Raw genomic sequence first — 13,573 nt, forward strand, 5'->3', positions numbered from 1 at the left:
ACAAAAAAAAAAAAAAAAAAAGTAATTTTTAGAATATGAAATCATGGTTCCATACACCATAAAGATTTTTCTGCAATTTACTTTTTAAAAATATTACTTCTAAACAAGCACCGAAACAAACATGATAGTGTTTGAAGCGTTTTTAAATAGCATATAGCAATATTATTTTGCTTTTAATAAAAAAAAACCCTGACTTACCCTGCAACCAAGACGTTGCCTTTGTCTTTCTAAATAACTGTCCAACTCACGTTCTGTGTTCTTTATGTCTTGCATAGCCTCATCATATTCAGAATCCATACCTTGAAAACAAAGGTAAATAATCATAGTATGAAGAGTGGAGTTTATAATGAAGCAAGGATCATGCAATTCCCAACCACACTTCTCAGCATTGATTATGCCCAGCTCCAAACGATCCAGAAATTATGGATTGCTTTGATGCAGTTGCAAAGAGGTTGACTATGTCCAAGACAACTGGAATAAGCCAAGAAGAACTGGTGTTATTCCGGAACTTTCTTTTTTATAGAGCAATTGCCCTACCAAGGCTTGAACTATTTATTAGAAATTTGTCAATGTTAGTCGGGTTTTTAATACAGTGAAGACTACAACTGCGATGTGAAGAGTTGCCTCTTCTCATTTGATTTTAGTTGAAATGTAAGTTAAGCTGTTGAGTAACTCAGAGTTATTTCCCCTTTGATTGCTTATCTATAAACGAGTGTTTATGTGTAATTGCTCTCTGTGTCTGATCATGTAAATAAAAACAGATGTGTTTCTTCTGCGTGTCTATGTGTGGAACACTAAAAAACATGTTACATGTTAATTGATTTATTTCTTCTATTTTTTAATCATTGATAAAACTTCCAATATGAATTTTATTTGAAACAAGCAAGGTATGCTTTTTTAATATTTAATTCATAATTAACTATCAAAGGTTATTGATTAATTTTTTTAATTTTTTATTATTACATTTTCACCCGAAACAAGGCACATTGCCACTCTAGTGTAGGGGGCTACTATCAGGGGTAACATCTACTAGGGTACTATGTGGGGATTTGGGCAGCAAGATGCCTTTTCACGTTATACTTGAACTTCTGCACGTCAGTACAGTTGGGGAAGCAGGGACCTGGAATGGAATTCCAAAGTCTAGCGGTTCTGGGGAAGAAACTATTGGAGTAGAGGCTCTCTTACATCTAGGGATTTCTATTGTGTAAGGGTGAGATTTAGCTGCCTGTCAGGTTTGTCGAAGGTGTTTACGTCGTGGGGGCACAAGTGCTTGAAGTTCATCAGAGCATTCGCCATTAAAGTACTTGTAGAACAGGCAGAGGGATGCAACATTTCGTCGATGGGACAGAGGCTGCCAGTTCAGGGCCTATCAGATAGGCGACTGTTTTGAACCTTGTCTAGGAGCGAGAGACTAGTAGCAGATGCACCAGCATGACAGCAATACTCCATACATGGGCAAATGGTGGCCTTATAGAGGTACAGGATACTTTCGGGTGTTAGTAATTTTCTAGCACGGTAGAGAGAGCTTACCTTCTTTGCAGCAGCCCTGGCAATGCTTTCAATGTAATTTTTCCAACTCATGTTTCCTGTGAACGTTAGGCCAAGCAGTTTGAAAGATGGACTCTCAGACAGGGAGTCACTGGCCATTGCTATTGGTGGTAGAGAAGGTTTCTTGTAATTATTGAAGGAAACTAGTTTAGTCTTGGCGGCATTGAACGTGACCATCCATTTTTGTCCCCATTCCACTACAGATTGGAGGTCTTCCTCTAGTGTTTCTGCCATTTCTTTAGATATGTGTTCATTTGTTTTCCTGTCGTGCCTGTTATAGAGTGTGATGTCATCAGCATATATACCCATCTCAGAGGCAATTTTGTTGGGGAGGTCATTTATGAATATTAGGAACAACAGAGGTCCAAGGATAGACTCTTGGAGCACTCCCGCATTTATATAATATTGTTTAGATGTACGACCGTCGAGGACAACCTGGATTTTTCTCTTATCTATGAAGGATTTAATTATGTTTAGTATTCTACCAGTGATACCGTATGATCTAATTTTTCTGAGGAGACCCTCATGCCATACCTTGTCAAAAGCCTTAGATATATTGAAAGCTACTGCTGTACCCTCCTGATTTGTCCAGTGAATGGTATATACGTTCAGAGATTACAGTTAGGATGTCTGCTGTGGAACGGGCTTGTCTAAATCCATATTCTTGGCCAGTCAGAAGTTTAGCATCTGTAAGGTGATGGACTAGAGCATGGTTAATTAAGGTCCCAAATATTTTGGCAAAAAGTGGGAGGAGGCTAATGGGGCGATAATTTAATGGGTCCATTCTTTCGCCAGAATTCTTGAATACTGGTACCACAGAAGCAGTTTTCCAATAGCTCGGAAAGCAAGATTCATTAAGGCATTTGTTGTAGAGTTTGGAGAGAACTTGAGCTACTTCAGCTGAGGACTTTCTTAATAGCACAGCTGGGATGAGATCGGTCCGCATGCTTTTGAAGTGTAAAGGTTTTTTATGATAGCATATACCTGAGCAGGGGTGATTTTCAGATCATTTAGCATGGCGTCTGTCCGCTTAGGAAAGTCAGGTAGGGGGTAATTGGGAGGGTCCAGTGTGGAGTTTGAGGCAAACCGACTGGCAAGCATGTTGGCCTTCTCGGTTGCTGAGCAAACAACCTCGTGATTGTTGGTTAGTGGGGGAATTGTTGATTGACCATTATTTACTACACTGTTGTAGATTTCCCAGAAGTCACGATTTCCTAATTTTTGTGCTTCGATGCGTTTTTAGTGGTTTCAGTAAATTCTCTTTTAGCTGTCACTATTTCTTTCTTAACGTTACTTCTAGCTTCTATATACTTATGTCTGTTTGAACTGGATTTATGTCAGTTAAATCTGCAGTATGCATGCTGCCTTTGAGCAATGGCAGTTGCGCAAGTCGAAGTAAACCATTGAGGAGAATGGGGCTTGCTATAAAATTCTCGCATGGAGACATGTGCTTCAATTGCAGTTTTGAACCATTCAGTGGTCTCATTTGCGCACTGTTTAGCAGGAAGAGAAAAAATATTTTCCCATGGGGCGTCTCTGATAAGATCTCTGATGGCTTCCCAGTCAGCCTTTTTATAATATCTCGTTGTTTTGAGCACTGGCTCTTCAGTTTTGGCTCTAGAGTTTAGGGTGATTTCAACCATTATCACTGCATGATCAGCATTCCCAAGTGGACTGTCGGCATTCGTTATACAATCATCGGTAACTGTGATCAAAAACAGATCTAAAAGTGATGCGTGTTCTTGCTGGTCAGGGAAACGGGTTGGGAACGTAACCATTTGTGATAAGGAGTGAGATATAGAGAAGTTATGTGTTGTGCTGCCTGCTGCATCTGTGTAAGTAGAAAATCCAAGCCAGTTTTTGTGGTGGACATTAAAGTCACCAAATACATGTACTTGTGCACTAGTGTCGAGGAAGAGTGCTGTGTCTATGCTGCCAGAGACTTTGTTTATTATGGTGCAGTCCTGGGTAGAGAGAGAGCGGTAGAGAAAGTAAAAGTAGCTAATGTTGTATTGCATGTTAAGTCTAAAGCACATAAAGGCTTGATCATCCGATTCTAGGTTTGTTTCTCTAGTCAAGGGAAGGGTATTACGAATGTAAACTCCAAGTTTGTGCATATGTCTGTCAGAATCCTTACGGCAGAGTGGGAAATATCCAGGTATGTTAAAGTAGTTAGAGGGGATGGAGGAGTGTAGATTAGTCTCACTTAGTGCTAAGATATCCAGGGTATTTATTAGGAGAAATGCTTCAACATCAGCTAAATTAGTTTTAAGCCCACGGATGTTCGTGAATGCAAGCCTCAAGGGAGGAGGCAAGTTGGATTTGTTTGACCCTAAGCCTGGTTTAAGGTTATTTTTAGATTACTGTCATCATATTTTTTAAAGAGTTTCAGTTTAGGTAAGGAGCTGAACAGGAGGTTATGCAGAGTATCACACATGCAACACAAGTAGACCATCGGCTGACCTTTCTTTAACTAGGATTGTGGCCTCAGGAAAGCCCACCAATTAACCTATACTGTTTACTTGTATAGGGTGTTGGAGATATAAAGATGGCTTCATACCTTTCTCAAAAGAACTAGTGAAAATGACAGCTTCTGATAGTCAAGGTTAAGTGGTGTTCAGCCAAGAATCAGTATGTTTGCAAATAACAATGATAAACATATCTTATCAATTGAGTTGATCATTTGTAAGCAAGGTCTTTGTCTTACAAACAGATTTTAAATTTGTAACAAACATGATGATCCTGATCACGGATTGAGTGGTGGAAGTAGACCCAACATGCCTCATTTACACCATAAAAGGGTCTATCTTTGCCTGGTATGCAAGTTGAAAATTAAATGCTTAAATCATAGATTGCAATTGAGGATTCAAAGGTTGCCTCATAGATGACAAATATCAGTGTTAGCAGAGATGACTTGTGACGTCTTTATTTTAACATCTGGGACAGCGAATCCAGAAATGTAGTTATGCAGATCAATTTGGTTTGCATATCTTGGATTTAGTCAATAAAAGAAGGAACATAATTTGCATTTGGTATGAGGAATTTCAGCTATTGAACTTGATGTTATGAAGAGCAGAAGAAAGAGAGAAAAGAAAAGAAAAAACGTCAAGCGAGTTGTAAGCCAGATTATTTTGGATCAAGGCAAGAAATGGATTTATTTCAATAAATTCAGTGAAATTTATCTGTAATGGTTTCATTGAAATAAGTTAAGATTGTCTGTGCTTTTTGACTCACGGTTTTTGCTCTGCCAATGAAACAAAAATGAAATACAAGATATGATTTGTTCCAATTAATGATTTTCTTCCTCTCATCATATAAAAACACTTCCTTCTTTCCTCATGTTAAAAATGGCTTTCTTGTCCACTTGACCATGACTAGTTATCAAGCAAGATGGACAATAGAAACCAGAAGTCAAAAAGTACAATCTTGACTACTGCTGAAGTAAGAGTGACCTCCTCCCCAACTTCAAAATTTAAAGTTTATTTTTGATATTGATTGGACATTAAAATCTATCCAATCCTGAAATAATTTACTTTGTTCTGGTATTAATTCTTTGTAGTAACAAAAAAAAAAAAAAAAACAGCAATTTAAAGCTAGAGAAGTAGATGCTGATATTTTTGCATGCCTTTTAATAGGTGTAAATTTTCTGAGATCATCTTTGATCAAGACATTGCTTTTGTTTTTTTTTTTGGCTAACATGATAATTTTTAATGTTTGTTTATATTGGCATCTTTTAAACCAAAGCATTTTGGGGAAAATATGTCATTCAGAAATTAATATAAATTCCAAAAAATGATCCAGTAGAAAAATAATTACAAGTAAAAATGAAAATTTTTGAGTTTAGTGATTTATTGAGTTTTATGTTTTAATGGTAGAGAGTTTGCAAGATCCAAGGGAAGGTAACAGCAATCAATAATTTTGACTAAATCATCTGTACCACTATGTTTAATCCAGATATCTAGGGCCCTATTGTACCTATTTACTATGCCTCCCCACGGGACACAGTTAGACACCAGGGTCGTTTTTTAACGTGGAGAAAAGGTACAAAAATAAAAATTGTCTCAGTCGTGAAGGATTTCTCCTCCACCGAAAGAGAACAAGAAATAGAAGTGCAGCATCTGAAGAACAGATACTACACTTTGATCTTGTCCCGATTGTAGTTGATTTTTTTTCTTTGCAATACTTCTAACACATCATCTACTAGATCATTTTTCATAAGTTTTAGAATTTATATTACTTTCAACATGACACAAGAGTTATCACCTAAAATGCATTGGTTTAAAAGATCATTAATATAAACAAGCACCTATTTTTTATGCAATCTCAATCAAATTTGCTTGGTTGTATTTCATTTTCAACTGGTTGGAGGAAAAAAAAAACCCTACCTAATTTGTATTTAATGAGACTTGATTAGTTATAGAATTTAAAGAGAATTAATAAAGATTGGGCACTTTGATTTAAAAGAAAAATAGTAAAATTAAGTGAAACTAAAAATCATCATATTTTGCATTTTTGGCTGTTAGAAACAAAATAGTTTTAACTATAAAAAATAAAATTATATATAATTGAATGGCATACAAATAGAAAATTCAAGAAATGTTTTAAATCATAGGTTGCGAGTTAGGATTAGAACATTGCCCCATTGATGACGAATATCAGCAGAGAAGACTTATGGTGTCTTGATTTTAACATCCAGGATAGTGCGTCCAGAAATTTATTATGCAAATGAAATTAATTATTCAGAAAGATTATTTTGTATTGCTTTCAACTTAAATATTTGTTTAACATTTGTACCAGAAAATATGTGAGAAATTGCAAGTTGAACAGATTAAGGTGAAAGTCTCTCAATGTCATATCATAACAGTCAATTGATTGAGAATTAATGATGTGACAATTCCAATATTTTTTCCAATGGCGATACAATTACCAATTCCGATTTTTTTTTTTTATAAATCTCTAAATATTTAACCATGAAGTTTTTTCTTCCACCAATTACAGTAAAAACATGTTAAATGTGCATATATTTCTTCAAACGTAAAAACACATTTGTGGGAAGAGGGGGGAGGGGTGATCTATAGATTTTGGCTTTACTGGTGGTTTAAATTCAATAAATATTTATTATTTTCTTATTACTACCAGTGGAAGATTTTGTTTTAAACAAAATCAAATAGAAAAAAGATAATTAAAGGAATCGTTTTTGGCATCACAAAATGTACAGAAATGTTCTAATTCCGATACCCCAAAACATTCTGCTCAGATTCCAATTAATCATCCCAACTTTACTGAGAATGCCAAGTTTATGCTTTCTTACATTTTAGATGGTAAAAATTTTTTTTTTTTTTTTTTAAATTCTCTTACCTTTGTTTGGCACAATCACACCATCTTTCTTTGCTTTGTCGTGGTCAAAACCATTCTGCATAACAAAATTTTTTTAAATGACATAAAAAACTATTCAAATAGAAATCATTTTAAATAAAATTTTAGATATTTGTCTAAAGGTAGTCATAATTCAGTTTGAAATACAATTTTCATCATTAAATATGTCATCATAAAAACACTCATTTTTCATTTTGTTTTTTTATTTTAATTTTTGGATTATATTTTATCAAGCAAATAAATAAGTGATTTAATGTTAACAAAAATAAGGAAATCTTCATGAAAAGTGTAGACATGTAAATATAAATTGTATGCAAACAATTCTTACAGCAAAATATTCCAGCTTTTCTGAAAGATCAGGAAAATGGCCAACATTGTCTGCACTATTTAATGTTACTGTTCGCCTTAGAATTTTTGATCTGAAATTAGAAAGGGAAACTCTTATAAATTGACATCATAAAATAAGTGTACTATTTTTTTCTCATAATTAGTTGGGTTTTTTTTTCTTCTTTTAAATGTAAATGCATAGTTATAGTACCAGCATGACTTCTCAGTGTTGTGGAGGTATGGATAATAAAGCAGAAGACTTAAAGTGTGTATAACATCTTTCTATAAAAAAAAACAACTTTTTCATTCTATCCTACATCCCAGTCAAGGACAGATACCATACTTTATTCTTAGTCAAAACGATAAGTTTAGTTTTAGTTAGTTTCATATGAAAGGTCAAAGGAGGGACCCTGCCCAATGCCCTAACCTCATCTCCTCTTGGAACAAATTTTGTTCCTGTTTCTTTAAAAAGAATATAAAAGAAAAAAAAAAAAAAAAATGTATTTACATTTTGTTCGAGACAATACTGGAAAAGAATACATCAGCTGTGTGTATCGTGTAGTTTCTAATTGTTAGGTGCACACACACACAGAGCATTTATAAACAGTATAACTATTAACAGATAAAATAGTTCACATTATTTGAATTGTTTGGACTACTGCTTTCATCTTCAGTGTCATTTTCACAACTTTTCAATCAATGTAACCTTTGAACTTCTTCAGATGTATCTTGCAAACTCGAGGCAATTTTTTTTGCTGAACTCATGAATTTGCACAGAATTTTAAATGCAATCCTTTTTTGATTTCGTGAGGGTAGCATGCTCTCATTCCATCAGCCATAACTAAAGGTTGAAGGTTTACTCAAAACCTCTATCCAGTCATGGCTGACGAAATGAGAGCTTGCTACCCCCATGAAGTAAATAAAGGGTTCTGTTCAAAATTCCACGCAGATTCCAGATAAAATAGTTCACATTATTTGGATTGTTCGGACTACTGCTCTCATCTTGAATGTCATTTTTCACAACTTTTTGGTCGCTGTAACCTCTGACCTTCTCCAGATCTTGTCAAATCTGGGGGAACCTTTTGGTTGAACCTGGGATGTTTTCTGTTGAACTCCGGGAATCTGCACTGAATTTCTAAAGGATCCCTTCATTTACTTCACAGGGGATAGCATGCTCTCAGTCTGTCAGCCATGACTGAAGGTTGGAGGTTCAATAATTGCAAAATTATACAATTGCAAATTATTTAGGACCTCTATCCAGTCATGGCTGACAGAATGTGAGCATGTTAGGGGTTAGCCCCGTGAAATAAAGGGCTCTGTTAAAAATTCTGTGTAGATTCCCAAATTTGACAGAAACATTCCAGAGTTTGACAAGGTACACTTAAAGAAGAAGGTTGGAGGTTACATCGACCGAAGTGTCATGAAAATGACACTCAAAATGAGAACGGTAGTCCAAAAATTCAGAAACAAATTAGTTCACATTTTGAATTAAAAAAATAGAAAAACTGCTGACTCTTTTTACAATTATTAGCACAATACAATGTCTAATTGTATTGCTGGATTTGGAGTAAAAATTAGCCTGCAAATCTTTTTTTTTCAGAGAAGAAAAAAAATAAAAAAGTCGAAAAATCATTGTATAAAAAATTATAAACTTACTTAAAATTTTCAGTTTTGTTCTCAAACTTCCTTATAATCTTCATCGCCAGCTTAAATCCAGTCAGTCCAGAAAGAAGGTCTTCAATTTTTCGTTTGCTTTAAAAGAAAATGTTCGGATTTTAATCATTGAGAAATACTTTATATAATTAAGTATATGAAAAGTACATTGCAGAATAACTAGTTTCAGCAAAATTACTTGCATTAAAAATGTCAAAAGACGAACAATGTGAGGAGACATTTCCAGCTATACTGTAACTGCTCTAGAAAGGAAGCCTCCATCAAGAGATTCGCTAATCCTATGAGATCTAACTGTTAGCAGATCTGCTGTAAATCTAGCAGAACGGAAACCATATTGCATATCACTAAGAAGGTTATTTCTGCTGAGGTGGTTGACTACTTCTCTATTTAACAGATTCCAGCAACTTACTCATGACGTACAGGAGACTTATTGGTCTGTACTGAGAGGGAGATAACCAATCACCTGAATTCTTAAATACAGGGCATACTGATGAGGTTTTCCATGGTGTTGGGAAGCACTTCTCGTTAAGACAACGCTTAAACAGCTTTGTAAGTATGGGAGCTAGTTCTGGTTGAAGCTTTTTCAGCACTATAATTGGAATGCTGTCAGGGCCAGTTGCTTTACTGGAATTAAGGTTTTTGATTAGCTTGGCAACATCACATACAGGTATTTGTATGCCATATAGCATGTTTTCTGATACAGAAGGAAATATGGGGGAGGGGGGAGTTGACAGCTTTGGTCGCATAGGGTAGAATTAGCTGCAAAGTTCTTGGCAAAGAGTTTGAGTTTGTCTGATGCTGACAAGATTACCTCACGTCCATTGATGATGGTTGGGATAGAGTACACGCTTTTGTTCAGGACCCTGATTGCTATTTGTCAAAACTGGTGGGAACCAAGCCACTGCTCAGCTACTTTGGACTTAACAGACTGAGCATGCAACTCTTTCGCATTCTTTATTACTCTTTTACAGTGGTTGCTGGCAGTCCTGAAAGTGGTTTTAGTCTCAGTACATCTATTACGTTGAAAGCAATGGAGAAAGTGATTTCTGTGCGTAACGGCAGCAGCACATTCTGAAGAACCATGGCTGGCTGTTAGGTTTTTGCTGGAATTTTTTGGAGGGTATGAAGTGGTCTATACCTATAATTAACCATTCTGTCAGGTCTGATACTATAGAGGACACATTCTTTTCAAACATGGAATGTAGAAGTAGATCTGATATAAATGTTTGGAAGCTATCCCAGTCAGCCATAGAGTATTAATATACTGTATGATGAAGATACATTTGAGGACTTATTACATTTTTTTTTCATCTTAACCGATATAACCGAGTGGTCGGAAGATCCCAGTGGAAACAGAACGGAAGATGAACTTGCATACTGACCGTCAGTGTCGAGCACAGGGGTGGGTTTGGGAACAATCTGAGTGAGGTCGTAAGCAATGGGGAAATTATGACCCCCCCCCCCTCATCATTTGTTTTGTTTGAGTGGGTTAACCATTCCACATCATAAACATTGAAGTCTCAATAGATGTGAATGTTAGCTGAAAGATGGGCAGACAGGATGTGGTCAATCTTTTTCAGACATACTGTTAAAGATAGTAACTTCGTTGTTGTGAGGGCAAATATAAATACAGTGGTGCGAGCAAGAGCAACCCAGAAGCACATATAGGGTAAATTAGGGTCTTCTTTGGAGATGTCCCTACCATATGGAAAGCCATTTTTAATGTAGGCACATATTCCATGCCCATGGTGATCTTAGGGGTCAGATTTGGATGTTAAGTTAGAGTATCCTTTAATTATGAACTCATCTAGAGAAATAGTTGCTCCAATACCAGTTTCACTTAGGAATAATAGATCTGGTATAGTCTCCTGTAATTAGGTGTCAGCTAGAAAACAATCAAATAATAAAAAAAAAATATATAAATTAAAAGCTGAAATAGATATAATTAATATTAGCATTTACATATAATAAAGAAGAAAATACCGCAAATTCACAACTTATCTGCTAAGTGTATTAAAGAATTATAGTACAAGGGAGGTAATTAGGGAAATCTTTGATATATCTTGAAAATTATCAGCTTCATCTGAATGTTGTCAGCTTACCAACAAAATAGAGTGGATGGCAATCTTGCATATTTATTGATTCGGTTTTTAAACTTGTTGATAGTAAACAGTGTTACTTAATCTGAAGACCCAGGCAAAAAATATAAGTCAAAACCTAATATCCAGAAACTGATTATTTTCATTGAAATATGTTTATTTACAGAAATAATTAAGTAAAATATGGTTCTTATTGAAAGTCATTCTAATATTTTTCAAATTTTGTTTTTAATTTGAAAATTTTATTTCCTAACATAAAAAAAAAGAAAGAAAAAAGTATGTTAAATTATTGTTTGGTTTTAAATCTTATATTTCGGCTGTCTTTCCGACATTATCAAGAAAAAAAGGGGTACTAGTGCAGAGAGTGATCCGGACGTAAATAATAAAGTTATTATTTAAAAAGCCATTCTTAACATGGGGAGGGGAGGGTGTTTTGTACCTATTCTATACTTCAACCTTACAATTGAATAAAAAAACAAAAACATATCATAAACTTTAATTAAACTTGGAAATATGATTTTAAAAATAGCGCGGATCACTCTCTGCACTAGCACCGAAAAAAATAAAAATAAAATGAAAATCGGTTGTCATCTCTTGATTTTACCATCGTTGTTCCTCCCTATCAACACTGAGTAAAATTTTTCTTGAATAAAAAAAAAAAAAAAAAAAAAAAAAAAAAAAAACTTGATCAAATTAAATGATTTTTGGAATATATCTTCATTCCATGACATAAAGGCCAATTTGTATAAGCACCTAAATCATATTTTAAATATAATAAATAAAATGGGAAAAAACAATGAACGAATGTTTTTTTATCAATTAAGCAAAGTTAAATTTTTCACATATAAAACACCATGTAAACAAACATAATGAAAAGAAAATGTGCATTTGTCTAAATATAATCAAACTACATAACTATGTATTGTAATAAAGTATTGGAATGTAATACAGCAAGGTCTTCAGATTAAATAACACTGTTTATTTCTGCTGCGTTTCAATAGCGAATGTCGCTCGGATCGTAAAATATGCAAAAATCACAAAGTGGATTCATTTATTGGGGGGGGGGGGATTATATTTACCTGTAAACAACATCTTCATAGAGAATAGCTCGACTGTCAGGATGATTCTCACTTTTGGTGGAAGATCCAAGACTGTGCATTCTAAAATTACAAAAAAAATCTTAACGTTATTATAATAATAATGAAGGTTTGTACTAATTGAATTATTCGGACTACTGCTCCCATCTTTTATGTTATTTCCATAAGGTTTCGGCCAAGATAAACTTCTTCGGGCAGGTCTTGTTGAAATCAGGAATCTTTGCAGAAATTATGAATTCATATAAAATTTCAAACTGAACTCTTTTTACCATGAAAGTAGATTTGACCAGGTAAACGTTTTAAGTAATTCTTAATTATATTCACGATGAGAACAATAGTCCAAATAATTTGAATAGCTTTTCAAAAATTCTGAAACACTGATGGCATGTGTAAGTTTAAAGTGATTAAATGATTTATAGCAATGCATGATGGCATGTGTAAGTTTAAAGTGATTAAATGATTTATAGAAATGCGTGATGGCATGTGTAAGTTTAAATGGAGTAAATGATGTATAATGTGTGGCAATTGAACTGCAGTAGTGAATTAGGGCTACGGTGTTCATTTTTTTGTATGTTTGTGTATATTCCAGATTAATAGAATGTCATTGTTGCAGCCAATGACAATAGGCAGACTATTATGGGAGAGAAATCAGTATTTTTGAATAGCGAAGTGTACTGGTAGTTGTAAGTGTATGAGTGCGCAATTCTGTTAATGATGGTATCCGGTCAATATAGGTATAATTCTTATAGAAGTGCCCAATCCTGTTTAGGAGAGTGGGAAGACTTTTCAGTTATAGGAGGAAATATGAGCTACTTCGTCTTTAGGTCTTGGCAATCGTGATGATGTCACTCCTAGGACATAAGATAAGATTTTATTATATCTAATAAATGTGCCTGTAATAGCGTTCATAAGTTACATAGGTTATCTTTCAGATGCAAGGTTCATTGTTTACTTGCGGTTTTAACGATGTAAGATTCCGTTGTACGGAAGACCAAATCGGCCAAAATGTCTGATGTTTTTATTGGCGCTTTTCTTCGTATTTTTAATAACATTTTTTTGCACCATTTACAAGTTCTTTTTACAAATAATTTTTTTAATACTGTAATAGTAAAATAAAGATACATACGGAAAAAGTATCTCGTAATGTTTTCACACGAGATTTTTTTCCTGTTGATTTCTCTTTTTTTTTAAATATTAAAATTGATTTACTATTTAAAGTGATTTTAAAGCCTTTAACATGACGGAGTTTATAATGAAAACCAAATTACCGTTAAAATTAAAATAATCTTTATTAGAAATTTGTAACAAAATAACAAAATTATAAAACTATTAGATTAAAATTGAGAACTTTTAATTAAACAACGTGAACATTTTATAATGAGTGTTTTCATGAAATGTATTTTTAATAATAAAAAAAGTGAACTTTTTTTACTTAAACTTCATAAAAAAAAA

The 13,573-nt window shown here is 34.2% G+C and overlaps 1 protein-coding gene across 2 annotated transcripts in view; it reads right to left on the reverse strand.

The window, feature by feature from the left end:
- Nucleotides 1–13,573, reverse strand: part of LOC145294008 (DNA mismatch repair protein Msh6-like) — a 110,108-nt gene that overhangs the window by 33,582 nt on the left and 62,953 nt on the right. For both annotated transcript variants that reach the window (XM_080140964.1, XM_080140965.1), the window contains exons 21-25: nt 12,104–12,184; nt 8,908–9,003; nt 7,253–7,343; nt 6,907–6,961; nt 199–299 (exon numbers count right to left, since the gene is read on the reverse strand). In XM_080140964.1, the coding sequence (XP_079997090.1) occupies nt 199–299; nt 6,907–6,961; nt 7,253–7,343; nt 8,908–9,003; nt 12,104–12,184 (424 nt within the window). The remainder of the gene's footprint in view (nt 1–198; nt 300–6,906; nt 6,962–7,252; nt 7,344–8,907; nt 9,004–12,103; nt 12,185–13,573) is intronic.

Source organism: Euprymna scolopes, chromosome 15, assembly GCF_053919585.1.
Source record: "Euprymna scolopes isolate OS-2025 chromosome 15, ASM5391958v1, whole genome shotgun sequence".
NCBI classification, from domain to species: Eukaryota; Metazoa; Mollusca; class Cephalopoda; order Sepiida; family Sepiolidae; genus Euprymna; species Euprymna scolopes.